The 27977-nt window shown below is 41.4% G+C and overlaps 2 protein-coding genes across 9 annotated transcripts in view; one reads left to right on the top strand and one right to left on the bottom strand.

The window, feature by feature from the left end:
- The window catches only part of MPPE1 (metallophosphoesterase 1), a 33154-nt gene extending 10964 nt beyond the window's left edge, over nucleotides 1-22190 (bottom strand). For 2 of the 8 annotated variants that reach the window (XM_037001015.2, XM_037001022.2), the window contains exons 1-3: nucleotides 21684-22186; nucleotides 19900-19982; nucleotides 3204-3581 (exon numbers count right to left, since the gene is read on the bottom strand). In XM_037001015.2, the coding sequence (XP_036856910.1) occupies nucleotides 3204-3481 (278 nt within the window). In that variant the 5' untranslated portion in view covers nucleotides 3482-3581; nucleotides 19900-19982; nucleotides 21684-22186. Of the gene's footprint in view, nucleotides 1-3203; nucleotides 3582-15146; nucleotides 15292-19899; nucleotides 19983-21552; nucleotides 21612-21683 lie in introns of all 8 variants that reach the window. The other 6 variants (XM_037001019.2, XM_037001017.2, XM_037001018.2 and 3 more) reach the window with 6 other exon arrangements.
- LOC118968850 (uncharacterized) lies at nucleotides 20391-27557 on the top strand. The gene is made up of 3 exons (XM_073213284.1): nucleotides 20391-20410; nucleotides 21660-22476; nucleotides 27227-27557. The coding sequence occupies exons 1-2, from the start codon at nucleotides 20391-20393 to the stop codon at nucleotides 22459-22461; spliced, it is 822 nt and encodes a 273-aa protein (XP_073069385.1). The 3' UTR covers nucleotides 22462-22476; nucleotides 27227-27557.
- The last annotated feature ends 420 nt before the right edge of the window (nucleotides 27558-27977 follow it).

The raw sequence follows: 27977 nt of genomic DNA, 5'->3' as shown, positions 1-27977 counted from the left end.
AGTGCCTTAAAAAGACTTTCTTCTGACAGCTTCCTAAAATCAAACTCAAAAAAGGTGCTTTTACCTCTAGTTAACTCTGATATTTTCCAGAGAGCCCCTGGAACATGTCAGAGGAATTTTTTCTCCCCATTGGGGAAAATATTTGGCTAATTTGGCTTATTTATCTGATATATAATTACTTGCTTAATTACTGGAAAGCATTGTCAAAGGAAATAATGCTAAACTTTGTTATTGAATGTTTTATGTTACAGAAATATCTAAATTTCCTTATGTCAACTGTCTTAAAAGTAAGTTCTCATCAGATCTTTAACCATTGTCATTTGTAAGTCTTTTTGTCATTTATAGTCACTGTTTTATTACTCCTAAACTAGTAAAGAACTAGATTCCAGCAGAGCAAAAATTAGTTACATAAAATTAAGTAAACTGAGAAAGATGATTTTAATTTTTATGCAAATGTTGCCAATCTCTTAAACAGAAAAAGTAGTGTCTGTTTCAACCTTTTTCTCTTAAGTTGATTTACAACAGGTCTAGTAAATGACACCTTTATAAGCAGAATTGAAACATTTATCTTTCTCTCTACCCTCCAGAATTTAAAAACTTACAGTGAGTATTTTTATACTTTATGGCAGTATTTTTATTTGCATAAGTTCAATAAGAATCTGCTTTCCTTGTAAGAGGACCAATTAAAAACACAGGTTATATTACCAAGGCTTTGACTGGAATGTCATACCTGAGAGACATGTGCATAAACTCAGATATGAACAGCTTTAAGGAACTAAGGTTGACCTTATAAAGCCAACAAACCCCTTGGAAGAACAGGCCTGGTACCTTGCTTACAGGGTTCCCAGCAGCCTTACCAGGTGAGTAAGGAATGTCAGTCACTTCCTGGCAGGTGCAGGAACCTCAGGAATGTCTTGGGAAACTCAAGAAGAGAGGAATTCACCCAAATCTACAGGCACTGCAGGCAAAACCTGAGGGCAGGTCTGGCTTGGCTTTCTGGCCTCGAGAGACCTTTAAAAGTTCAATCTGAAATTCTTACAAAAAGTTCCAACAAAACACATTTAAAAGAGCCTATGTAATCAATTGCTCTTCTTGCTGCACTTATGCAAATAATAAAGCCAAGTGTTAAGCTTATTTTCTTAATCTGGTTATCCCTAACAAAAAATGAGGGTGATTTTAGAGAAAAGTACTGTTTCAATAATGCAGCCTTATCTATATTAAATCCTAATACTAGTCATTGGGACATAGACTAAATCTAGAATTCTAGTTCCCCCAAGATATCTGGCTATGATTCTCAATTAGAGTTATACTATTTCTAGTTCTCATATTCAGCCATGCACTTTTCTTAAGGTATGATTGATATACACTCTTATGAAGGTTTCACATGAAAAAACAATATGGTTACTACATTTACACATATTATCAAGTCCCCACCCATACCCCATTGCAGTCACTGTCCATCAGTGTAGTAATATTCAGCCACACATTCTTAATCTCATCAAGTTTGTCCTTCCAGAATAGAAAATCCAACTCTAGATGTTGCTACTTAACCTAATAACACGTTTTGCTCTATCTTGCCTAGAAGCCAGAAAACTTCAAATAGTTATAGAAATGGAAGCCCATCTTCTGAGACCCTCTCGACTGACCAGTGATGGAGACCTAACTGCACCCTTTACTGTGCCCCCTCTCAGCATGAAGCAGCCAAAGTGGTTGTTGCCCCCTTTCCCTAGCAGTAGCTAGGGTGTCTACCTATAGAGGAGGGAATGAGACAGGGACCGTGGGTGTAGTCAGAGTAGGGTGAGGGCCTCCAGAAAAAGCAAGGCAGGATATTTACACTCAGAGCAATGTAACTACATGCAAGGAAACCCCCTACCAAAACTCTGTTAGACATTAAGCTCTAGAGTCATTCTTCAGTGAGAACAGTTGATACTTCCCAGATGAAGGAAAGTAGACCATGTTTCTATTATGTTAATTGTTTGTAATCATGTGTAAGATTCACTATAGCATGCTAAAAGGAACTTAATATCTCATCAAGGACAAAACAAACATCCTAAGGCCACTTTTAACAAATCCACACCCTAAACCCTTTATCAGTTCCCAAAAATCCTCAACTGCCTATAAATCCCCTAGACAACACACCACTCCAGTCTCTCTTGTCCCCTCCTGGCCTAGCCAGAAACCCTGTCCTCTCCCTGTATCTCTCAATAAAAACCTCTCCCTGGCACAAAAAAAGAAGAAAGAAAAAAGAAACAGGGTCAAGGCATAGGGTCAAAGGGGTAAGAAAGGAGGGAACATCATGATAAAATAAGCCAGTCAAAAAAGGACAAATACTGGATGCTTCCACTTATATGAGATTCCTAGAGTGGTCAGATTCATAGAGAAGCAAGTAGAGTGGTGGGTGCCAAGGGAAAAGGGGGAGAGGGAGTTCGTATTTAATGGGTAAAGAGTTTCAGTTGGGGAAGATGAGGAAGCTCTAGAGATGGATGGTGGTGAGGGTTGCAAAATAATGTGAATGTACTTAATGCCACTGATATGTACACCTAAAAATGCTTAAAATGGCAACATTTATGTTACAATGTATTTTACCACACTTAAATTTTAAAAATCCTTCTGGTAGGAAAAGATGGCCTGTGCTGGGCAAGTCTGAGTGGAGAGACAGGAGCTGACCCTCCACCAAGAGGGACAGCCACGAATCCGCTCTGCTCCCCCTTCTGAGCAGAGCAGGGAGAAACTAATTAGCTCAAATCCACATACCAGTGACTGCGAGAGGGGCCCACCACCCCAGGTGTTTCCTCCCCTGCCCACGGGAAAGAGAAACTTAGTTGACCACCCCCACAGGCTTGGCTTTGCTGAGGGTATTTCCTGGCCTGTGAAGAATCTCACATGAGCCCCTTAGGAACAAGGAAGCAGAGATGGGGAGGTACAGGGGAGACGGCCCCACTCAGAAGACTCAAGTAACCTGTCCCAACTAGCAACTTGTCCCAATTACGACTCAAATCCAGACTTGCCTTCCAAATTTTTAGTTCTTATATACAACAGATGGTCAGTAAATTAAGTTCAAGGACAAATCAAATGCCCTACATGTCCTTCTTTGACAGGAAAATAACTAGAGTACCCTGAAGCTACTGACCCTGACCTGTGGGGAGAGGGCTATACCTTTTCACCTACAGGATTTCAGAAATATTCCTGATTTTAGCTCCTACCTTCGTAATTTGTCCAGCCAATGGCCTCTTACTTCCCCAAGCAAGTGGGTATCAGCCAAAAACATGGCTTTCAACACAGGTTCAGGAGACTCTTGTTTACCATCACGAGCTGCAGTTTTCATCTCAGGCCAATTACACTGAAAGATGACTAAGTAATAGATTAAAAATTCACAAAATAAAAGCATGGCAAAGATAACAGCTATGAGTTTCAACAGCAAGAAACTCCTCTTTAACAGACAAAAATTGTGCCTTTCAAATTCCAGTCTGATGATAGCCATTTCTTCTGCCCAAGAGTTTCAGCAACCAAGGGTCAAATCCAGGAGAAAACTGTCGAATCCTGGGTGAGGTGCAGATGGTGTCCAGGTCTTACCCATGTACCTACAGGGTAATGGGAAAGGATTGGATTATGTTCCTTAATAATGCCAATATCACTAGCTCCCTCCATTAAGAACTAACAAGTTACAGAATCCTATCTACATTCCCAAATAAATGAATTGTCCTGTACTTTTTTTTTCTATTTTTTTTCTTTTTTTTTTTTTTGAGAGGGCATCTCTCATATTTATTGATCAAATGGTTGTTAACAACAATACAATTCAGTATAGGGGGGTCAATGCTCAATGTACAATCATTAATCCATCTCAAGCCTAATTCTCATCAGTCTCCAATCTTCTGAAGCATAACGAACAAGTTCTTACATGGTGAACGAATTCTTACATAGTGAATAAATTCATACATGGTGAACAGTAAAAGGGCATTCATCACAGAAACTTTTGGTTTTGATCACACATTATGAACTATAAACAATCAGGTCAAATATGAATATTCGTTTGATTTTTATACTTGATTTATATGTTGATCCCACATTTCTCCCTTTATTATTATTATTATTTTATTTTTAATAAAATGCTGAAGTGGTAGGTAGATGCAAGATAAAGGTAGAAAACATAGTTTAGTGCTGTAAGAGGGCAAATGTAGATGATCAGGTGTGTGCCTATGGACTAAGTATTAATCCAAGCTAGACAAGGGCAGCAAAACATCCACGGATGCAGAAGATTTCTCTCAAAACAGGGGGTGGTGAGGTTCTGAGCCTCACCTCTGTTGATCCCCAATTTCTCACCTGATGGCTCCCCTGCGACTGTGCCTGTCTTAGGTTGTTCCTCCCTTGAGGAATCTTACCCGTCTATGGCTAACCAGTCATCTTCCGGGGCCATACAGGGAAATGTAAAGTTGGTAAGTGAGAGAGAAGCCATATTGTTTGAAAAGGTTAGCTTTTTACTTCTTTGCAGATTTATGCCCTGTGGCTTCTATGCCCAGCACTTGTCTCGAGGTATCTTTACCACCTGGAGGAATTATGATACTCGGTAAATTCGATATGAGGCACGAATTCTATTTAAGGGTTGTAATTAGGAAGGAAGAAGAAAAGCTATAGATGTAGCATATGAAGGAAATATGGGAGGATTGATTATTTCTTTGACATATCTTCTTGTAGAGTACCTTAAGCATGTATAGGTTTTAAACTACCAACTAATTTGTGCTCACATATTAACATAATAGGAATACGGTGACATAAACAAAGCAAATCTATAATTACCATCCATCTCCAGTGAAGCCAAGAAAACCATTTAGGCACCCTAGGCATTTGTGAAAATTTGTCTATGATATGATGGATATTTTCCAACTGTACTTGAACAGTCTGAGAGAAATCAGACAAATTAAAGCAGCCCATTTCTGGGATCTGTTCACATCCCATATGTTCTTTTAACCGTAGATAGTCTATAGTCATAAGATTTTGGAGTGCTACAACTTGCACCCCTCCCAACTCCTGGTTGAGTTCCAACAGTACAGATCTGGTCAAATTCGTTGTCTCACTGTATGCACATGCCAGCCTAGACATCTCCCTCCTCATTCCAATAGCAAGTCCAGGAAACGGTGGGGTGGATGCAGCCACAACCACAGCATCGCCCAGATCCCTGTGTAGGCTTTTTGATGATCATCCCCCTGGCACAAGTCCTCCAGAGAGTGCTGATGCTGGAAGCTCCTCCTCATATCATATCTTAGTTCATTTGCTGGGTATCCAAGCTAGGCCTTGATCTTCTGCATAGAAACAAACAGACCCTTTGCCCACACTTTGACATGCCCTCTATACCACTGTGCAGAACTCATAGGAGGTCAGCACACAGGAACTGCTTTTTTTTTTTTTATTAAGAGAAAGGAATATTACCAGAAAAGAGTACCTCCATAGCTGATCATCTGATAGCCTTTAAGTGATCAACATTAAGGATATTTAAAGCATGCGTTGATCTTTGATTTACCAATAGTTTTATCCTATCAAGGAGTAATCCCCCTTTTCTTTTTTTCTTTCATTTTTTTTTTAATCTTTAATCTACACTTACATGAAGAATACTATGTTTACTATGCTCTCCACTATATCAGGTCCCCCCTAACAACCACATTACGGTTACTGTCCATCAGCTTAGCAAAATGTTGTAGAATCACTACTTGTCCTCTCTGTGTTGTGCAGCCCACCCTCCCCTTTCTCCCCCCCCCATGCATGCTAATCTTAATATCCCCTTCTTCTTCCCCCCCCTTATCCCTCCCTGCCCACCCATCCTCCCCAGTTCCTTTCCCTTTGGTACCTGTTAGTCCATTTTTGGGTTCTGTAATTCCCATGCTGTTTTGTTCCTTCAGTTTTTCCTTTGTTCTTATACTCCTCAGATGAGTGAAATCATTTGGTATTTCTCTTTCTCCACTTGGCTTATTTCACTGAGCATAATACTCTCCAGCTCCATCCACGTTGCTGCAAATGGTTGGATTTTTCCACTTCTTATGGCTGAGTAGTATTCCATTGTGTATATGTACCACATCTTCTTTATCCATTCATCTACCGATGGACATTTAGGTTGCTTCCAATTCTTGGCTATTGTAAATAGTGCTGTGATAAACATAGGGGTGCATCTGTCTTTCTCAAACTTGTTTGCTACGCTCTTAGGGTAAATACCTAGGAGTGGAATCCTGGGTCAAATGGTAGGTCTGTTTTGAGCATTTTGATGAACCTCCATACTGCTTTCCACAATGGTTGAACTAATTTACATTCCCACCAGCAGTGTAGGAGGGTTCCCCTTTCTCCACAGCCTCGCCAACACTTGTTGTTGTTTGTCTTTTGGATGGCAGCCATCCTTACTGGTGTGAGGTGATACCTCATTGTAGTTTTAATTTGCATTTCTCTGATAATTAGCGATGTGGAGCATCTTTTCATGTGTCTCTTGGCCATCTGTATTTCTTTTTTAGAGAACTGTCTGTTCAGTTCCTCTACCCATTTTTTAATTGGGCTATTTGTTTTTTGTATGTTGAGGTGTGTGAGCTCTTTATATATTCTGGACATCAAGCCTTTATCAGATGTGTCATTTTCAAATATATTCTCCCATACTGTAGGGTTCCTTTTTGTTCTAGTGATGGTGTCTTTCGCTGTACAGAAGCTTTTCAGCTTAATGTAGTCCCACTTGCTCATTTTTGCTGTTGTTTTCCTTGCCCAGGGAGATATGTTCAAGAAGAGGTCACTCATGTTTATGTCTAACAGGTTTTTGCCTATGTTATTTTCCAAGAGTTTAATGGTTTCATGACTTACATTCAGGTCTTTGATCCATTTTGAGTTTACCTTTGTATATGGGGTGAGACAATGGTCCAGTTTCATTCTCCTACATGTAGCTGTCCAGTTTTGCCAGCACCATCTGTTGAAGAGACTGTCATTTTGCCATTGTATGCCCATGGCTCCTTTATCAAATATTAATTGACCATATATGTTTGGGTCAATATCTGGAGTCTCTAATCTGTTCCACTGGTCTGTGGCTCTGTTCTTGTGCCAGTACCAAATTGTCTTGATTACTATGGCTTTGTAGTAGAGCTTGAAGTTGGGGAGTGAGATCCCCCCTACTTTATTCTTCTTTTTCAGGATTGCTTTGGCTATTCAGGGTCTTTGGTGTTTCCACATGAATTTTTGAATTATTTCTTCCAATTCATTGAAGAATGTTGCTGGTAATTTGAGAGGGATTGCATCAAATCTGTATATTGCTTTGGGCAGGATGGCCATTTTGACGATATTAATTCTTCCTAGCCATGAGCATGGGATGAATTTCCATTTATTAGTGTCCCCTTTAATTTCTCTTAAGAGTGACTTGTAGTTTTCAGAGTATAAGTCTTTCACTTCTTTGGTTAGGTTTATTCCTAGGTATTTTATTCTTTTTGATGCAATGGTGAATGGAATGGAATTGTTTTCCTGATTTCTCTTTCTGTTGGTTCATTGTTAGTGTATAGGAAAGCTACAGATTTCTGTGTGTTAATTTTGTATCCTGCAACTTTGCTGTATTCCGATATCAGTTCTCGTAGTTTTGGAGTGGAGTCTTTAGGGATTTTTATGTACAGTATCATATCATCTGCAAATAGTGACAGTTTAACTTCTTCTTTACCAATCTGGATTCCTTGTATTTCTTTGTTTTGTCTGATTGCCGTGGCTAGGATCTCCAGTACTATGTTAAATAGCAGTGGGGAGAGTGGGCATCCCTGTCTAGTTCCCGATCTCAGAGGAAAAGCTTTCAGCTTCTTGCTGTTCAGTATAATGTTGGCTGTGGGTTTATGATATATGGCCTTTATTATGTTGAGGTACTTGCCCTCTATTCCCATTTTGCTGAGAGTTTTTATCATGAATGGATGTTGAATTTTGTCAAATGCTTTTTCAGCATCCATGGAGATGATCACGTGGTTTTTGTCTTTCTTTTTGTTGATGTGGTGGATGATGTTGATGGATTTTTGAATGTTCTACCATCCTTGCATCCCTGGGATGAATCCCACTTGGTCATGGTGTATGATCCTTTTGATATACTGTTGAATTCTGTCTGCTAATATTTTATTGAGTATTTTTGCATCTACATTCATCAGGGATATTGGTCTGTAATTTTCTTTTTTGGTGGGGTCTTTGCCTGGTTTTGGTATTAGGGTGATGTTGGCTTCATAGAATGAGTTTGGGAGTATTCCCTCCTCTTCTATTTTTTGGAACACTTTAAGGAGAATGGGTATTATGTCTTCTCCGTGTGTCTGATAAAATTCCGAGGTAAATCCGTCCGGCCCCGGGGTTTTGTTCTTGGGTAGTTTTTTGATTACCATTTCAATTTCTTTGCTCGTAATTGGTTTGTTTAACTTTTGTGTTTCTTCCTTGGTCAGTCTTGGGAGGTTGTATTTTTCTAGGAAGTTGTCCATTTCTTCTAGGTTTTCCAGCTTGTTGGCATATAGGTTTTCATAGTAGTCTTTAATAATTCTTTGTATTTCTGTGGAGTCTGTCATGATTTTTCCATTCTCATTTCTGATTATGTTGATTTCTGTTGATTCTCTTTTTCTCTTAATAAGTTGGGCTAGAGGCTTATCTATTTTGTTTATTTTCTCAAAGAACCAGCTCTTGGTTTCGTTGATTTTTGCTATTGTTTTATTCTTCTCAATTTTGTTTATTTCTTCTCTGATCTTTATTATGTCCCTCCTTCTGCTGACTTTAGGCCTCATTTGTTCTTCTTTTTCCAGTTTCGATAATTGTGATGTTAGACTATTCATTTGGGATTGTTCTTCCTTCTTCAAGTGTGCCTGGATTGCTATATACTTTCCTCTTAAGACTGCTTTCGCTGCGTCCCACAGAAGTTGGGGCTTTGTGTTGTTGTTGTTATTTGTTTCTATATATTCCTTGATCTCTATTTTGATTTGTTCATTGATCCATTGATTATTTAGAAGCATGTTGTTAAGCCTCCATGTGTTTGTGAGCCTTTCTGTTTTCTTTGCAGAATTTATTTCTACTTTCATACCTTTGTGGTCTGAAAAATTGGTTGGTAGAATTTCAATACTTTGGAATTTAGTGAGGCTCTTTTTGTGAGCTAGTATGTGGTCTATTCTGGAGAATGTTCCATGTGCACTTGAGAAGAATGTATATCCTGTTGCTTTTGGATGTAGAGTTCTATAGATGTCTATTAGGTCCATCTGTTCTAGTGTGTTGTTCAGTGCCTGTGTGTCCTTACTTATTTTCTGCCCGGTGGATCTATCCTTTGGGGTGAGTGGTGTGTTGAAGTCTCCTCAAATGAATGCATTGCAGTCTATTTCCCTCTTTAGTACTGTTAGTATTTGCTTCACATATGCTGGTGCTCCTGTATTGGGTGCATATATATTTAGAATGGTTATATCCTCTTGTTGGACTGAGCCCTTTATCATTATGTAGTATCCTTCTTTATCTCTTGTTACTTTCTTTGTTTTGAAGTCTATTTTGTCTGATATTAGTACTGCAACCCCTGCTTTCTTCTCACTGTTGTTTGCCTGAAATATGTTTTTCCATCCCTTGACTTTTAGTCTATACTTGTCTTTGGGTTTAAGGTGAGTTTCTTGTAAGCAGCATATAGATGGGTCTTGCTTTTTTATCCATTGTATTACTCTGTGTCTTTTGATTGGTGCATTAAGTCCATTTACATTTAGGGTGACTATTGAGAGATATGTACTTACTGCCATTGCAGGCTTTAGATTCGTGGTTACCAAAGGTTCAAGGTTAGCTTCTTTAGTATCTTACTGCCTAGCTTAGCTTGCTTATTGAGCTGTTATATACACTGTCTGGAGATTCTTTTCTTCTCTCCCTTCTTATTCCTCCTCCTCCATTCTTCATATGTTGTGTGTTTTGTTCTGTGCTCTTTTTAGGAGTCCTCCCATCTAGAGCAGTCCCTGTAGGATGCCCTGTAGAGGTGGTTTGTGGGAAGCAAATTCCCTCAGCTTTTGCTTGTCTGGGAATTGTTTAATCCTGCCATCATATTTAAATGATAGTCATACTGGATACAGTATCCTTGGTTCAAGGCCCTTCTGTTTCATTGCATTAAGTATATCATGCCATTCTCTTCTGGCCTGTAGGGTTTCTGTCGAGAAGTCTGATGTTAGCCTGATGGGTTTTCCTTTATAGGTGACCTTTTTCTCTCTAGCTGCCTTTAAAACTCTTTCCTTGTCCTTGATCCTTGCCATTTTAATTACTATGTGTCTTGGTGTTGTGCTCCTTGTATCCTTTCTGTTGGGGGTTCTGTGTAATTCCATGGTCTGTTCGATTATTTCCTCCCCCAGTTTGGGGAAGTTTTCAGCAATTATTTCTTCAAAGAGACTTTCTATCTCTTTTCCTCTTTCTTCTTCTTCTGGTACCCCTATAATACGAATATTATTCCTTTTGGATTGGTCACATAGTTCTCTTAGTGTTGTTTCATTCCTGGAGATCCTTTTATCTCTCTATGTCAGCTTCTATACGTTCCTATTCTCTGTCTTCTATTCCTTCAATGGCCTCTTGCATCTTATCCATTCTGCTTATAAATCCTTCCAGGGATTGTTTCACTTCTGTGATCTCCTTCCTGACATCTGTCATCTCCCTCCGGACTTCATCCCATTGCTCTTGCATTTTTCTCTGCATCTCATCCCATTGCTCTTGCATTTTTCTCTGCATCTCTGTCAGCATGTTCATGATTTTTATTTTGAATTCTTTTTCAGGAGGACTGGTTAGGTCTGTCTCCTTCTCAGGTGTTGTCTCTGTGATCTTTGTCTGCCTGTAGTTTTGCCTTTTCATGGTGATAGAAATAGTTTGCAGAGCTGGTACGAGTGACCACTGGAAGAGCTTCCCTTCTTGTTGGTTTGTGGCCTTCCTCTCCTGGGAGTATAGCGACCTCTAGTGGCTTATGCTTGTCAGCTGTGCGCAGACAGGACTTCTGCTACCTGCCCGTTTGCTATGGAGTTTATCTCCGCTGTTGCTGTGGGCGTGGCCTGGCTGGGGCTCCTCCTCCAAAGTGTTGGAGCCCCGTTGGAGGGGGAGCGGCTGGGAGGCTATTTATCTCCATAAGGGGCCTCTGTGCTCCCTGTTGCCCAGGGGGTTAGAGTGCCCAGAGATCCCCAGATTCCCTGCCTCTGGTCTAAGTGACCTGTCCTTCCCCTTTAAGACTTCCAAAAAGCACTCTCCAAACCAAAACAGCAACAGCAACAATGAGAGAGGAAACAGAAAGAAAAAAAAAAAAAGGAAAAAACACGCGATTTTTTTTTGTCCTCAGGCGCCGGTCCCTGGCACCCGCTCACTGGTCCTGCCGCCCTGCCTCCCTAGCACCGGGATCCCTGTCCCTTCAAGGTTTCCAAAAAGCACCTGCCCACTGGTCCCGCAGGGAAAAACGCGCGATATTCTTTGTCCTCAGGCGCCGGTCCCAGGCACCCGCTCACCGGTCCTACTGCTCTGCCTCCCTAGCACCAGGGTCCCTGTCCCTTTAAGGCTTCCATAAAGCACTCACCAAAAAGAGAAAAAAAAAGGGGAAAAATGCGTGATTTCCCACGTCCTCAGGCGCCGGTCTCAGGCACCCGCCCTCCGGTCCCACAGGGAAAAACGCGGTATATTCTTTGTCCTCAGGCGCCGGTCCCAGGCACCCACTCACCGGTCCCACCGCCCTGCCTCCCTAGCACCAGGGTCCCTGTCCCTTTAAGGCTTCCAAAAAGCACTCGCTGGAAGCCGGTGGGAGGGGCGCTCGGGTCCCACCCGGCCGGGGCTTGTATCTTAGCCCCTTCGCAAGGCACTGGGTTCTTGCAGGTGTGGATGTGGTCTGTATGTTGTCCTGTGTCCTCTGGTCTCTATTTTAGGAAGAGTTTTCTTTGTTATATTTTCATAGCTCTATGTGTTTTTGGAGGAGATTTCCACTGCTCTACTCACGCCGCTATCCTGGCTCCGCCCCCTGTCCTGTACTTTTACAAAGACAGTATGTCAGATTATTCATAAGGGTAACAAGTGGTTTCTTAACTGGTCTCTATACTTCCCTATGCCAGAATAATGCCATTGGAATGATCTTCCCACTAAAATGATGGTTTTATTATCACTTTGGAGATCACTAAATAAGAATCTATCAGAAGAGTATTTGCTAAGGTAGCAGACATAATAGGAAAAGTCAACAAATATTAAGTGTAACTTGACTCCCAAAAGGGTTCACCACCACCACCATCCGAGGACCTTAAAAACTAACTAGCTATAAAGTCCCCTGTAATTGGTGGGTCATTGGTGTGAACTCATTCCTTTCTACACTGCTTTCCCACAACAGTAGTGAATATTCATGGACAATGTGCTTCAGAGATCCACGCAATGCCTTCCACTCTGGGCTCAGAGGCCAGGGGCTGACAGAGCCACCATCTGGGAACACTGCATTTGGATTAAATATGTTTTCATAAATACAGTTTTTCACCTGCAAATCAGCCTTGAAACTCTGAATGGCCTTCTGTTCTAAGACATTTATGTGCAGTGGTTTCTCTGTGGGAACCTTTAAAACTTTTATGGATTCATCTACATTGTAGATGAACTTCATCCTATAAAGAAAGCATCTATTTTTGAGGCATCTGAAAAGAAAGGTTGGTAAAATGATGGCCTGCGATAGGCTAAAGGAGGTGGCATTCCTCTTAAGGTTCCTCAATGTATGCTCAAGACAAGAATCTTAAAATGGATGGTAACCAGGAGGCTACAAAAAACTCAGCTACCGGAGAAGCACCAGAGGCCTTGCAGGGCTGGGCTTCAGGAGATGCTGACCAGAGATCCTAACGGAGCAGCAAAGAAAAAATTCTTTTCCCGGGAGATGATTTTCTAAGATGAATCTAGGAACCTTCATAGGGTTGACAGGCAAGGAGCCAAAAACACCTTCATTTCCTCAGGGTCTAGAACAATCCAGTGAAATTCAGTTTTCAGAACTGTTCACATTTGCACATAAGCCCAAATCCCTATGGGAGTCTCTAGCTTATTTCACACTGGTATTCTATAATAAGCAACCATTAAGATATGGAAACATTTTAAAACCTTACCTAAAGAAATAAAATTGCGGCAAACATGTATTCTGAGCCACTATCGAAAGTTTAAAGCACAATCGCAGAACTGAAAAAACGTTCAGAAATTGATTCATGAGGAAGCCTCTCAGTGTCTCCTCGCGTGGACACTGATGATTGTTATGCTGCGCCAAGAAGGACTCACCTCCACTAAGGCTTTTCAAAGAAGATGAAATGACAGGACAGACGTGAAATGAATGGCTGTCTGCCTCAAGTCTCCCCCTGACTCTGTCTGCACCAGGAGGTAAGTACTTGATTAAGGAGGGAACCATACAGAAATGCTAGATCTTAAATGTGTCCTCTCAAAAGGGAAAGTCAAAAGCAGGCGGGCATGTAATCTGGGATCAACTGCTCTAACTGGAATTCTACTCAGAAAATCTATGAATGATCTTTATCAACCAGGTCCAGCCATCACACCTCATCCTCATACTGAGAGCTTCCTCGCCACCTCTGTGTTCTCTAAGGCTGAACCACAGGTGCCACATGACTAGCATAACAATATAATTTATCTTCCCCCTGGGGACACCTCTGAGAGTGAAAAGTGACAATAATAGTAATAAACACAGGGTAGTGGTGTAAACCAGGACTGTTCCAGGCAACTCAGGATGTGTAGTTACTGGGTGCAAGACTCCACCTATAAGCTAGCACTGCACCTCACGCACATGAGGAGAAAGTAGCAACTCTTCCACTGTCACCGATCTATCAGCAATCAAATTTCAGAATGATTATACACATGTTGCTGGTAACCATTCACCAGTGGGACTAAGGTCATGGATTCCCTATGTGGCTGTACTTGTGAGAGAGATAAAAGAGAGACTGTGAAGAAAAATGAATATATTCCTTAATACCATCTAATTCCCTTTCTTTTGATTCAATCAAATATATCAAAAGCAATCATTTGATCATAGTATCTCATTTTCTTTCAAAAGATGGAGAATCTCCTAAAATCCTAAAAGCTAAGGCCAAAACAGCAGTTGAAATGTCCTAAAACCTTAATGTTTCCTCAGATCCTAGAGGACAAGCTGAGAGGGGAAGAACCCCAATTTTCTGGGCCTGGGCTTAAAACTCTTCCACTGTGCAGACCTTTGCTCTTTACAGGTCCCCAGCCACCCAACATGAAAACCAGGACGACTTTACAGCTGCTTTCCTACACCTGCTTCCTTTCGTCGGCGAGAACCTTGCTTCACTGGTGGCAGCTACAACCTAGAACACTCCCTTCAGCCCTAAAAATTAGGACAGATGAGCAGCCTGCAGACAAGGAAGGTGGGTATCACCCACACAGGTGCAGCTCACAGTGGGGCTCGGGATTGAGGGGGCACAAAACTGTAGCCCCAGCTTCCCTGGATCAAAAAGGGCAGGACAGATGACCCAGGGACAAGCATGGGCTCGCCCTCACAGGCAGTGCGAGGTCTCCCGACAGTCTGACCTCACGCACCTGCCCTCACTGCACCTGCCCAGCGTGAGACAGTGACTAGTGAGTCAGCTTAGACAAGGGGGCAAAGACTTGGGGGGGGCCTGGCTCTCCCCTCAAACTTCTGTTTTTTTTCCACAAAGAAATAAGAAATACCCTACTCAGAGCTTTTCAGCCAGAGGACTTAGGATGAAGGAAGGAAGGAAGGAGGGAAGGATAAGACAGAAAGAGGGAGAGCAAGCTAGCTGGTACACTCATGTCTTTTCCTGAGAAAACCCTATTACCACGTGAATCAGCTCTCTGGTATAATGTAACCATGTAAAAAAATAAAACTCATCATCAGAGTGAAAGCCATATTTGACAACTTCTGACACCAATCCTTAAACAGAGCACCTTTCACTCAAATCTTGGAAAACTACTTTTCTTCCTCTATCTAAAACCCACTGTATTGCTCATCACATTAGTATTCCCAAAACTGCCTTCAGTCTTATGGCCAAAGCACACCCCCACCTTCTGAAATAAAAACAGAGTAATTTTTAGGGCTGAAGGGAGTGGAGAAAGTGGTCCATTCCCTCCCTAGAAACGTCACAAGACCATCACACTAGGCACTCAAAGTCACACGTTAGGAAATGCAATGTCATCCCTACCTGGCAGCTGCTTCCAGATGATACAAAGTGATCTCCTTGTGCTCACTCCTTGTGCCAAGCCCTAAAGACCTCAGGGACAGAACTGCTTCCTCACTTCTGACACAGCTGAAGGAAACCGCTGAACATCAGTGATGAGCCTGCCTTTCTTGGTGGGAAAGAGGAAAACAGGAGAGCTCTACAGGAAACCAGCAGCAGCCACTTGCCCCCTTGTAGCATTTCATCTTATGTTACGAATGCCCACCCACAGAGAGAGCAGCTACCTGCGGACCTCTACCAAGGACAAGCCACGCACCTTCTGGGCCTCCATGGGGATCATGGTACCTACCTCCACTGAAGTCATGTAGATGGATGGAAATAATGATCACAAAAGTGCTTTTTTTAAAAAAGGAAATCTTTCCAGGAAGCAGGGGTATCAGGATTAGATCAGAGAGTAAACTACTATCTGATAAGTCCCAACAGACAGATGCAGTAATATGCAAATTAGACAGCCAAGGTCAGATTAGGGGGGATGAAGGCCAGTAACTGGGGAGACTCTGGAAGGTGTGGCATCCTGGGCTGACCCTGTTTTCTCCACTCACTTACTGAGCTGCACTTTCTAATGCTCCACATCAGGAGTCCCCATGTCCTTTCCTCACTAAAAGGGAACCTTACATCGTTATCTCAACCATAACAGAGGCCAATGATTTAAACTCTCCACAGCCACAAATCTGAATAACTAAATGCTACTATCCCTTCCATGGAATATCCCTCCCAGGCTCTTCTGGCTAAAGGAGAGAAAGTGTGCTCTCCGCTGGGATAAATGAAAGGAGAGTGTGGTCCTTCATCAGAGCCGTACGGGCTACTGCACCCAGGCCCAAATGTGGCCTTCTCTCCCTGCCTGCCCAATACACACACGGGGAAAATGTGTCTGTCCCTCTTATATCACTAGACTGTAACATTAGGAAATGGAGGCTTGGATAAAGACTATAGTCTTTGTGCTGCCTTCTTGTGATTAAGTGATGAATAAGTCTGTCCATATTAGAAGCTTTCCTTGCATTAGCAGGTTTGGGTTCAAAAAGCAAAATACTAAAATACTATTGTTATCACTCCCCAAGTTCAATTTGTCAGTTTTATTAAACTCATATTATGATAACTCAGCAGGAAAACTATACAGGCCTCCTAACACTGTTCAGTCTGGCCTGGGATAAAAAAGCCCCTCAGGGCTCCTCCTGACTTGTCTGTAAGAGAGTTAAATTCCCTATTAAAGGCCCTGGTAAGAACTAAAGGGCTGGACCTGTGGCATTTTGATTTCTATCACACCCACATTTCTTACTTCTGACATCATAGACAATGTCTGCAAAAATACAACTCAGTAACATCTACTATCCCAGAATTCTTTAAAAAGCTAGAAGACAGCCATCACTGGCTTATGAAGTTGCTTTGGTGGTTCATGACCAGAATTTAAAAAAATAGAGTAGAATAAAAGAGAAGAGAAAATACTAGTCTGTACTGCACATGGTTAAGGCAAAGAATAGCAGTCTGTTTCACAAAACTCTTGTTTCTACTTTTATGTACATGTGCCTATGTGTGCTGATATGACGGATATCTGTGTGTGGTCATGATATAAAATGCATTTCTTACTGCACTCAGCTGTAAGCTCCCCAACACAAAGACATTGTCTTGTTCCTCTGCATGCCCCCCTCCTTCTTGTGCCCAGCATGGGGCCTACAAACAGCAGGTGCACAATAAATGTCTGTGGAGTTAATGGCTTAATTTAGTCTTATTTTCCCAAACATTTTAGAAATACAAACAACCATACTATGGCTCTTTTGATCCACTGTCTGTCTTTAAATGCTGAAGTCTACACTCATAGAAACAGGAGAGAAAGTTATTCCTGTTTCCTGTGACCAAAGGGCCAGGCAGGAATGTAAAGACTGGTAAACAGGGGCACAGAACATTTTTCTCACCAGCCCCATGTGGAACTCTTACAAAGGAAAAGCACTGGCAGTTCTCCGGTTGGAGGAAGGAATGACCTGAGCCTGTTTGGAGAAAACATTTTCTTCTAAATGGGAAGTACACAGAAGCACCCAAAGGTCCTCTCATGAACCCTGGGCTGGTGGGATCCAGGCAGCTAGGGAAATCGCCATCTCAATTGCGTTATTTTCCAGTGTGTTATGTCAGGCAAGTTGCTCCAAAAACAAAACGGGGGCAGGGGGAGAGACAGGATGGTTATTTCAAAAAAAAAGAAGCTAGAAAATAACAAGCATTGGTGAGGATATGGATAAACTGGAACCCTTGTGCATTGCTGGTGGGAATGTAAAATGGTGCAGCCATTGTAGAAAACAGTATGGCAGTCCCTCAAAAAATAAAATTAAAATTACCACATGACCCAGCAATTTTACTTTTAGGCATATGCTAAAAAGAAGTGAAAGCAGGAACACCAGCGGAAATCTGCACCATTGTAGTGTGAATACTACCATGTTCACTGCATCATTGTTCACAGTGGCCAAAAGGCAGCAGCAACCCAAATGTATGTCAGTGGATGATGGGTAAACAAAACGTGGTACACATGCATCAATACACAGTGGAATATCACTCAGCCCTTTAGGAAAAAGAAAAAAATTCTGACACGTGCTACAACATGAGAACCTTGAGGACGTTATGTGAAGGAAAGTAAGCCAGTCATGAAAAGACAAATACTACATGATTCCATTTATATGAGGACCAGAGAAGTCACTTCTCAGAGACAGAAAGTAAAAAGTAGGTGCCAAAGGCTGGGGAAGAGAAAAATGGGAAATTTTTATTTCATGGATATAGAGTTTCCATTTTGCAAGATGGAAAAGCTCTAGAGATTGGTTAGATGACAACAATATGAATACACTTAACACTACTGAGCTTATAATTTAAGTTTAAAAATGGGTGAGATGGTTCAAGAGAATGAAAAGAGAAGCCACAGACCATAAGAAAATATCTGCAAAAGACATATCTAATTAAGGGCTATCCAACATATACGAAGAACTCTTAAAACTCAATACAAAAAACAACCCAATTAAAAAATGGGCAAAAGAAAGAGAGTAGATCTTAAGTATTCTCACCACACATACACAAAAAGGTAACTATGTGAGGTGATGAATGTGTTGACCAACTTGATTATGGTATTCATTTCACAACATGCACATGTATCAAATCATGTTCATTTTAAATATATACAACTTTACTATATATTCCTCCACCTATAGCTGGGGGGAAGAATTAAAAGTGAAGAACTAAAAATGTGCCAAAGACCTTAACAGAAACCTCACAAAAGAAGCATATTGACAAATAAGTATATGAGAAGATGCTCCACATCACGTCATCAGGGAATTGCAAACTAAAACAAGACACCACCACACACCAATAAGACAGCCATAATCTAGATCACTGCATCAAATGCTGGTGAGGATGAGGAACAACAGACACTCATTCACTGCTGGTGGGAATGCAAATGGTGCGGCCACTTTGGAAGACAGTTTGATGGTTTCATACAAAAATAAACAGACTCATGCCCTATCATCCAGCAACTGTGCTGCTTGGTATTTACCTAAATTAGTTAAACTTATGTCCACACAAAAACATGCACACATTTGTTTACTGCAGCTCTACTCATAACTGCTAAAACTTGGAAGCAACCAAGATGTCCTTAGGTAGGTGTTTGAATAAATAGGCTGTGGTACCTCCAGACAATGGAATATTCCTCAGTGCTAAAAAGAAATGAGCTGTCAAGCCATGAAAAAACATGGAGGAACCTTAGATGCATATGACTAAGCGAAAGAAGTCAATCTGAAAGGCTACCAACTCTGTGATTCCTTCTATTTGACACTCTGACCAGGTGAACTATGGACACAACAAAAACATCAGCAGTTGCCAGGGGTTGGGGAGGAGGAAGGGAGAGATGAGTAAGCAGAGCACAGGGGATATTTGGGACACTGAAAATGCTCTGTTTGATACAACAGTGGTGGCTACAATTCACAGTACACTGTTCAAACCCATAGAATGTACCCCACCAAGAGTGGACCCAATGCAAACTATGGACTCTGGGTGATGATGTTGGGTCCGTCTAAACAAATGTATCAAGTCTGGAGGAGGGTGTTGAAAATGGGAAAGGTTGTATATGTGGAGGCAGAGGGTATATGGGAACACTCTACTTTCTGCTCAACTTTGCTATGAACCCAAAATGGCTCTAAAAAATAATATATTAAAAAATTGGCAAGATGATAAGTTTTATGTGTATTTTACCACAATTAAAATTTTTTTTAAGAACAGAAATCTTGATTCATGGCACAGCATGAAGGAATCTATGCTAAGTGAAATAAGCCAGACATAGAACAATAAAAAACTGTATGATTCTACTTATATGAGGTCCCAAGTAGCCAGATTCACAGAAATAGAAAGTAGGATGGTGGGTACCAATTGCTGGGTGCAGGGGAACAGGCAGTTATTTAATGGATATGGATTTCAATTTGGGAAGAGGAACAAGTTCTGGAAATGGATGGTGATGATAGTGGCAGAAGTAAATGTACTTTGTGCCACTGAACTGTACAGTTAAAAATAGCTAAAATGATAAATTTTTATGTAATGTAGGTAAGAAATATGCAAACACACACACACAGGACTACAAGCTAACAATGTTCTATAACAAAGCCTTCCTTTTGGATCTAAATGTACTATTTTTATGTTTAAAAAAACAAAAGTCTTAGGAGTGAGGGTCAGGGGAATATCACTGTCACCTTCTCACCTTTTAAAGAGTACAACTCAGAGATTAAACTAGTATGAAGTCCCTAAATTGGCTTCTGTTCCCCAGAATCAGAGCTCCTGCACCTGAAATAAAACAGAAAAGACGTATTTTGTTGCTGACTAATCTTTAATTGAGTTAACCATTACTAAAGTAGAAAGGGTTCATTCCTAGAGGCCACAGTGGCTGAGGCGCTGTGGTACACAGCGAAGGAAACCAACAAACGCTGAAAGTAAAAAAAAGCTGAGAACTACACAGCTAAAAAAAAATGACATTTACTGCTCCAGGTCTTCTAAACTATAGCTAAAGAAAAATGCCATTTATTGCTCAAGGTCTTCTAAACTATAGTATACAAGATTTACATATAAAGCATGTATAAACGTTCTATATTGCCCAACATATAGGAACAGTAGCTTCAATCCATAATTGGGAGCAAAATATTTTATCCATTGACTGATTTTTAACTTCAAAGCTATCATTATGACATAGGGACCATGGGATTAGACAGAGTAGGGTGAGGGATTCTGGAGAAAAAGCAGAGCAAGATAATTACCATCAGAACAATGTAGCAATGTGCAAAGAAGTCCCTATTGAAACTCTGTGATAAGCATTATGAAAAGTCAGAGTCACACTAATTCTCTAGGGTAAAGATACCAGACTAGGAATATAGACATATTCAGTGAGATCAGTTAAAGCTCAAAAGGCCAGCAGCAACTTGGCCTGGAATGTTTCAGTGTTCTGCAGATAGAGAAGTGTCTCTGCATAACCTGTGACTTCACTGTATCAATTTAGATCATGACACTGTAAAATTTACCTTAGCCTGCTAAAAGGCCCAGCTTATTTTAACTGTACCTATGTGCTGTATTTCCTTCTCTGATCCTAACCAAGTAATCTGCAACCTAGGAAAAAGACTAATTTAGTAAACAAGCCCAACTATAAACAGCACAATAAGTTAAGAAGTAAGATTCTTAACACACTTCAGCAAACAGGCAACAACCCAGCCCACCTGGGGGGCAGGGTAGGCAGTCTTAATTGACATACTCCCAGAGGGAAACTGCTATCTTGAGAAAGAATCAGAGCAGAAAATTTATTCTCTCGCTCATCAAAAATGAGCATTCTGGGACCACTCAACAAGTCTGCACCCCTAATCCTTTACCCTGATTCCTGAAAATCTTCAACCGCACATAAAACCCCTAGACAATGAGCCAATCACGGACTCTCTTGTCCCCTTCTGGCGGGAGCCAGGAGCTCTGTCCTTTCACTTTATCTCTAAATAAAAACCGGTACCTCGCTCTCCTACCTTGAGTGTTTGTGAAGTTCATTCTTCGGCTTCGTGAACAAGAACCCCGGCATCAATTAAATATCTAAATTCCCTCCCCCAGAAAATAGCTTTAAAAAATGTTTAACATGCCCTAACCTGTAGCTTTTTACCTTACTTGTTCGTTATCTTAAATATAGTATGTCCACAAAATGGTCAATGGCTATTTGCATGTTAAATTTAACACCTTATTTTTTTAAATAAGACGGATTTTTTTTCCAGTCTACACCAGTAACAGTAGCAAGTGAGAAGCCCCTACAACTTAATACGTGGGCCTTAAGTAATCGAGATTTTCCACCAAATGAATAATTTCTAGAGTATTTTTGCAATAGGCTAACCTGCAATCCTAAAAGGGCAAGGAGGTTCCGGTTTGCAGTGACAAGAAATGGCAATTAACCTAGAAGCATAAAACACAGGATTAAGACCCTCGTAAAATCGCTCGCAGTGGGTGCCCAGCACGCCTCCTCACCTGTGCGGAGCGCAGCCGCGCAGCATCCCCGCAGCTTCCTGTTTCCGCAGCGGCGGCCCCGCGTGTCGCGGTGGCCCCGGGAACCCCGCCCCGGCGGCCTGTGCCGCGCGGAGGCACCGGACTCGTCCTGGAGAGGCCCGGCCGGCGCCGGCGTTCGGGAACGCAGGCTTCGGCGCCTGGCCGGCCGGGCCTCCACGAGCTGCGCGCTGGGCGACAGCGCGACGCGGGCTCCACTGCAGTGCTGACAACAGGACCAAAGAAAGGCGAGGCCGTCACTTGGCGGCGTCTTCCTCCAAGACGCTGGCCCAGGGCGCCATCCTTGTGTTTTCTAGACGCTTCTATCGGCTTAGTACTTGGTTCTGCCGCTCGTCCGAACCCCCAGGTAGTCGCTGCAAACGGTGGCGTACTGGGGACGAGGACTGCCCCAGGCAGGCGAGGGGAGCGCGCTCGCGGGGCCCGGGAGGGGGCGCCGCAGGCCGCCGGGGGCGATCGTCCTGACAGGAGGCCCCTGGCGTTCTCCGCGCGCCGGGACAGGGGGCTCCCCACAGCCGTGCGCTCCGCCCGCCGCCCCCGGCGCTGGCCTGCCGGCCGCTGCCGCAAAACCGCCCGGAGCCGCGGGCGCAGGCGGGAGCGCGTCGCGGCGGGCCGCCTTGGGGAGCCGGCGCCGGGCACCGTCGGGAGGCCCCGGGTGGCGCGCCCCCGCGCCCTGCCAGGCCACCTCCTGGGGGTCCTCCACGGTCTCTCGCCTTCACCTTCTCCTGGACCTCACGGAATGTGAGAGGAGACGATCAAAGTAACTTTTTTAAACTAATGTTTTTTAAGCCTAATGTTACTAATAATGTAATTATAGCATGTTGTACTTTTCAGAGTGTTCTCTCAGCACAAACCGCACAGGGTCTCCTACCGACCAACTCTGGTTTGTTGTTCAAATATGTGAGTATAGTTTATGTAGTGAGATCTAATACGAAATCATACAGGAAGCAACCAAAATGCCTGGTACGTGGTAAGTAAGCAGCAAATGGTGGTTATAATTATTATTATTAATGAAGAATACTGTATTTCCAAATATATCCAGATGAACAATTTTAACGTCACCAAAACAGCCAACCAGACGCTATGTATGCTGAAGAATACAGCATCTCCTCTGAAGGAAATGTTTTTCTCACTAAAGAAAAACAAAAACAAATGCAAATACAGTGAAGCATATAACTAACTACAAGCTTAAGGAGAAACAGAACAAATGACACCACCGGGAAGCAATAAACTAAATCCACAATGTGGGAAATTCTACAAACCAAATGACCCAATTTCTTTATTTAACAAATAAATAGCATCAGAAAAAAGGGGGAAGTGGTTGGGAGGGAGACCTGCTGTAAAGTAGGCTTCAGAGGCACAGCAGCCAAGTGCAGTTTGTGGGCCTTATTTAAGTCATAATTAAGACAAACTAGCTTTTAAAAAACACTATTTTGAAAAGAGCAGGAAATTTGGACATGGAATTAATGTTGGACGACACAATTATTACTGGCAATTTTGCTGTGATAATGCTATTGTTTTTTTCAAGATTAAAGAAATATGCTAAAGTATTTGCCAGCAAGTTAAATGATTTCTGGAATTTGCCTTAATCCTCCAAAAAAGTAGGGGCAGGGGGAAGTAGGAGAAGAAACAATACTGGCAAAATGTTGGTAATTTTGAAGCAAGGAGATGTCTGCATGGCATAGTGGTTCTAAGACTAATGTTACCTCACAAATTTCCACACCCTAATCTCTGGACCTGTGAATAGGTTACCTTACATGGCAAAAGGGACTTTGCAGATGTGATTAAGTTTAAGGACCTTGAGACAGGTTGTAATCCTGGATTACCCCAGTCAATCCAATCTAACCACCTGGGTCCTTACAAGTCAGGAACCTTTACCAGCTATATGAGAGTCAGAGGAAGTATAACAACAGAAGGAGGGTGTCTTAGCCCATGTGGGCTGCTATGACAAAAACACTACAGACTGGGTGTCTTATAAACAACAGAAATTTATTTCTTGAAGTTGTGGAGGCTGGAAGTCCAAGATCATGGTACCAGCATGGTTGCTTTCCCGTGAGAGCCTTCTTCCTGGTTCATAACCAGCGCCTTCTCTCTGGGTCCTTACACAGTGGAAGGGGTAGGGAGCTGTGTGGGGGCTCTTTTATAAAAGCATTAATCCTATTCATGAGTATCCACCCTCATGGTCTAAACATCTCCCAAAGGCCCCATCTCCAAACACCACACCATTGGGCATTAGGATTTCAACATAAGAATTTGGGGGAAACACAAACATTCAGACCATAGCAGAGGGTCAGAGAGATATGCAACCTGACAAAACCCCAAGCCCTCTTGCTGTCTTTGAAGATGGAGGAAGGGGCACAGTGAGCAAGCAGCCCCTAGAAACTGAAAAAGGGAAAGAAATAGATTCTCTCATAGAACCACTTTGATTTTAGCCCAGTCAGACCAGATCTGGACAACTGATTTACAGATCAGTAAGATAATAAGTTTGTGTTGTTTTAAATCACTAAATTGGTAGTAATTTGTTATAACAGCAATAGAAAACCAATACAAGCATTTATTGTATTTATATCTACTTTTGTGTATAGTTAAAATTTTTTGTAATAGTTGTAAGTCCATAAAGCATAGACCTAAGAAATACATTTTTTAAATACTTAATTTATACCTGAAGCATAACAGATTCTGACCTAACATAAAATTACACTGTACATTTTAATTTGAGAAAGCATTATATGCAATAATTATTTTTTAAAAGCAGTTGAGTAATTAATTAAAGAACATTTACTTTCAAAACTACAGATATGAAAGAGCATGGTACAACTTATTCCCAGCTTTAGTAATTGCTTATCTAGGCTGATTTTTATCAAAATCCTCATATTGACATGCCTTCAATAATGTAACATTTATTTAAGTAGTTTTCCTACTGGCATATATTAATTTCAAGAAACAGATAAAGCAATGAGTAAGCATAATTTATAAGATAGAACTTTTAGAAAGACAAAAATCTCCCCCAATATGCAAATATAGGATAGATTAAAATAGTACCCAATATTTCAATGTAATTTTTTATTTGAAAATACAGTATATGAAGTATTTTCTATTATGTGAATGTTACTCATATTTTATACAATTTGCTAAAATATACTAGATCCATTAAAGAAAGTTCAAATTTTGAACTAATTTTATTAGTTGATTTTTAAAGCCATAAACTAATTTTATTCTATAGAGCACCTATAAGTCATTGGTTCCCTCCCCAAACTTATGAAGTTTCATATTTTAGTTCACTTTCATACATTTTTTTTTCTGTAGGAGCAGCTACACCGTGTAACTTTGTTATGGTAGCTTAAGTCTCCTTGTTCTCTCAGAAAAAAATGCCTGGTTTAGTCTTGAAACTTCCCCTTTACAATATAAATTAGTGTGTGTCTCAGAGACAAAGCTGAATAAACAAAGTTTTTTAGTAAAGTTTCTTAGTAAACAAAGTTTTACCATTTGCATAATAGAAAAATACCGATCTGTGTCTCCTGTCAATGAAACACTGGGAAGAGTGAAGGTGTGAAGCATAGTGCCCCAGAGCATCAGATGTCCGCCTTCTTAACTTCATTCTCTCCTGCGACAGACAGGCATTGAGCCTCTATGTCCTCGGTACTCAGTGAGCTTCTCTACTTGGTGTTTTCAAAGATCATGCTGGGGACAGGTCTGTGAGATAGGGACGAAGCTGGGGCAAAGGGGGAGTAGGAATCCTGAAATTCATGGGAAGGACTTGTATGAAGACTTGCTGTATTAGCTTTCTGTTGTTGTGTAATACTTTACCACAAGCTTAGCAACTTACAACAGACATTTATTATCTTGCAGTTTCTGTGTCAGTCAGGCTAAGCCGTGCCCTCCGTTCAGGGCCTTGGGCTAAGGTCCAGGTCGTAGCCTGTCTGAGTTCTTACTGGAGGCTCCAAGTCCTCTTCCAGCTCACTGATTGTTGGCAGAATTCAGCTCTTTGCAGTTGTAGAACTACAGCCTTCTGCTCCTTGAGGCCTCCAGCTGTGCCCCGCCACATGGCCCTCCCCACAACATGCAGTCACTTCTTTGAGGCCAACCGGAAAGCAGCTTCAGCTGCTGTCTCAAATCCCTCCAACTTCTTGTTTCTTCTCTAGACCTCTTTAAAGGATTCATGTGATAAATCAAGCCCACCTAAAATACTCTTGACTAACTCGATGCCACTCGAGAGTTAATTAACTTAACAATCACCCTTCACTTTTGCCATATACTATAACTTAGTCAAAGGAGTAATTTCCTACCATATTCATAGGTCCCTCCTTCACTCAGGGAGGATCCAACAGGGTGTTTATTCAGGGAGACGTCTTAGGGGACAATTTAGAATTCTATCTGCCACATGTGGTATTCTACCCTCGTTTCAAGAGAAAAGCCAAAGTCCATTGTCAGGGTTTCTGATGACACCAACTCTGACCTGGTTGTAGGCTGGTGAACTCTTCATAGAGAAACACCAGAAAATCAAATAACACCAAAACCCAGCTATGAAGGGGAGAAAAATGTAACTTTATGCAAACAGAAAAAAAGCAAATCAAATACAAAAGCAGAATGAGACCTTACCAATTTTATGACTTAAATAATCATTTTAATGTGTATTCTTATTCCCAATGTATCTGTTTATAAATCTTGACTTGACACATTGCATTCTTGCTTAAGGTGGTGAAAGAACTTAACTATTTTTCCTACCTCAATTATGCATTTGAAATTTGGTTTTGGTTCTTTATCTTTGCAGGTTTTTCTGAAGGTAAACATCCTCTGCACTGAAGGGGCAGAAAAATTTTCCTTTCTCCCCTTTTAAGGTTATTTGGCTGGTCTAATTAAATTGATACAAAACATTAATGGGGGAAAACAAATTTCATACATACCAGAGCCCCATAAAAATATGAAACCCAAAGGACAGTCAGGTAACTGAGACTTATATAACATCCTGAGCTACAGACAGGACAGGGGTCTGGGGATCCAAAGGGAAAGAAGGCCAATAACAGGAAGGCAAAGAATAGGTTGGTTGCTATGCAGTTGAGTTTCTTAGGTAAAAAGTATCTCTGGTACTAGTTCTCTTCCTGATACAGGCCCCCTTTCTGAGGTAAATTTGAGGAAATCTGAGGAAAGGGGGTTTTCCTGAGTCTGCTGGATTTTGATTATCATTAGCTCAAAGTAATCTTTGTGCCAAAGAGATATATCTTGAGGTGACAAAACTGCTCCCTTTCAGTATCTTGTTTTAGATTAAGATGTCTAAGGTCAAAAATATACCTACCCTGTCCATTTTCCTTCCTTCCAAGTAGTCTATGCAATGTGATCTTAATAAATTACAGAGAACTATAGAGAAGGAGAGAGTTGTCATAATACATTATAGTCAATCGGCAGCAAGAATTTAAATGATTGATACTGTGGGAAGTAATTATGGGAAACCTCAATAACATGGCATCAGGAGGTCTGCAGAAGCTTTCATGCCCATCACTTGTAAATTTCAGATCCCACTGGAAGAGACAGAGGCCATTCTGCCTTAGCTACTTTTCCACCAAGCAGGAAGAAAAAGGCTCCCACCTTCCACCTCCCAGCTACAGCCCAGCCGATGACAGACTATCACAACTCAACCAATGAGAAGCCATGATACATGGGACTCCCAGTTTACTCCAGCAGATTTTCTGCTTAGAAACAGCCTCCTAACAGGGCACTTTTCCTCTATAAAAGAGCCCCCTCTCCTCTGTTCTCCAGACTTGCCTATGATTCTTCTGTAGCTTGAATGTCCTGCATTGTAATTCCCTGCTATTGCTGAATAAACCTGTTTTTGTTGGTAAAATACCTGACTGTTTTAAGGTTAACAATGTATATCATTGCAATTTACAAATTACCTCCCTACTTCATGGATCCAATATAATCACAGCTAGATTAGAAATTTGTTTAGGGGAGAGGCTATGCTTCATACTTACAACAAATAATTGATTCCCAATAAAAATATATTGAATGAATTAAAAACATTAAGACATGTGAAGTAGTTGTCAGAGATCCTGGTTTATTTAGGGAAATTTAATTACTTTTAAGGATAATTACTGATAAGCAGCTTGGTTGGCAGGGCTTTCCTGGGAATGTCACTTTGATTTTTTCTTCTGCATTAATGTGTTTATTTCAAGTCAGAGTCCATAATGCAAATTATTGAGAATGACTCACAAAGTTTTCCTTTTTTTTTTTTATGACATGGATCAAGGGCCATTTCTCTTTTAG

This window comes from Manis javanica, chromosome 9 (genome assembly GCF_040802235.1).
Source record: "Manis javanica isolate MJ-LG chromosome 9, MJ_LKY, whole genome shotgun sequence".
NCBI lineage: Eukaryota > Metazoa > Chordata > Mammalia > Pholidota > Manidae > Manis > Manis javanica.
Note: the sequence above shows the minus strand (reverse complement) of the source record. Positions and strands in the feature narration are given on the sequence as shown.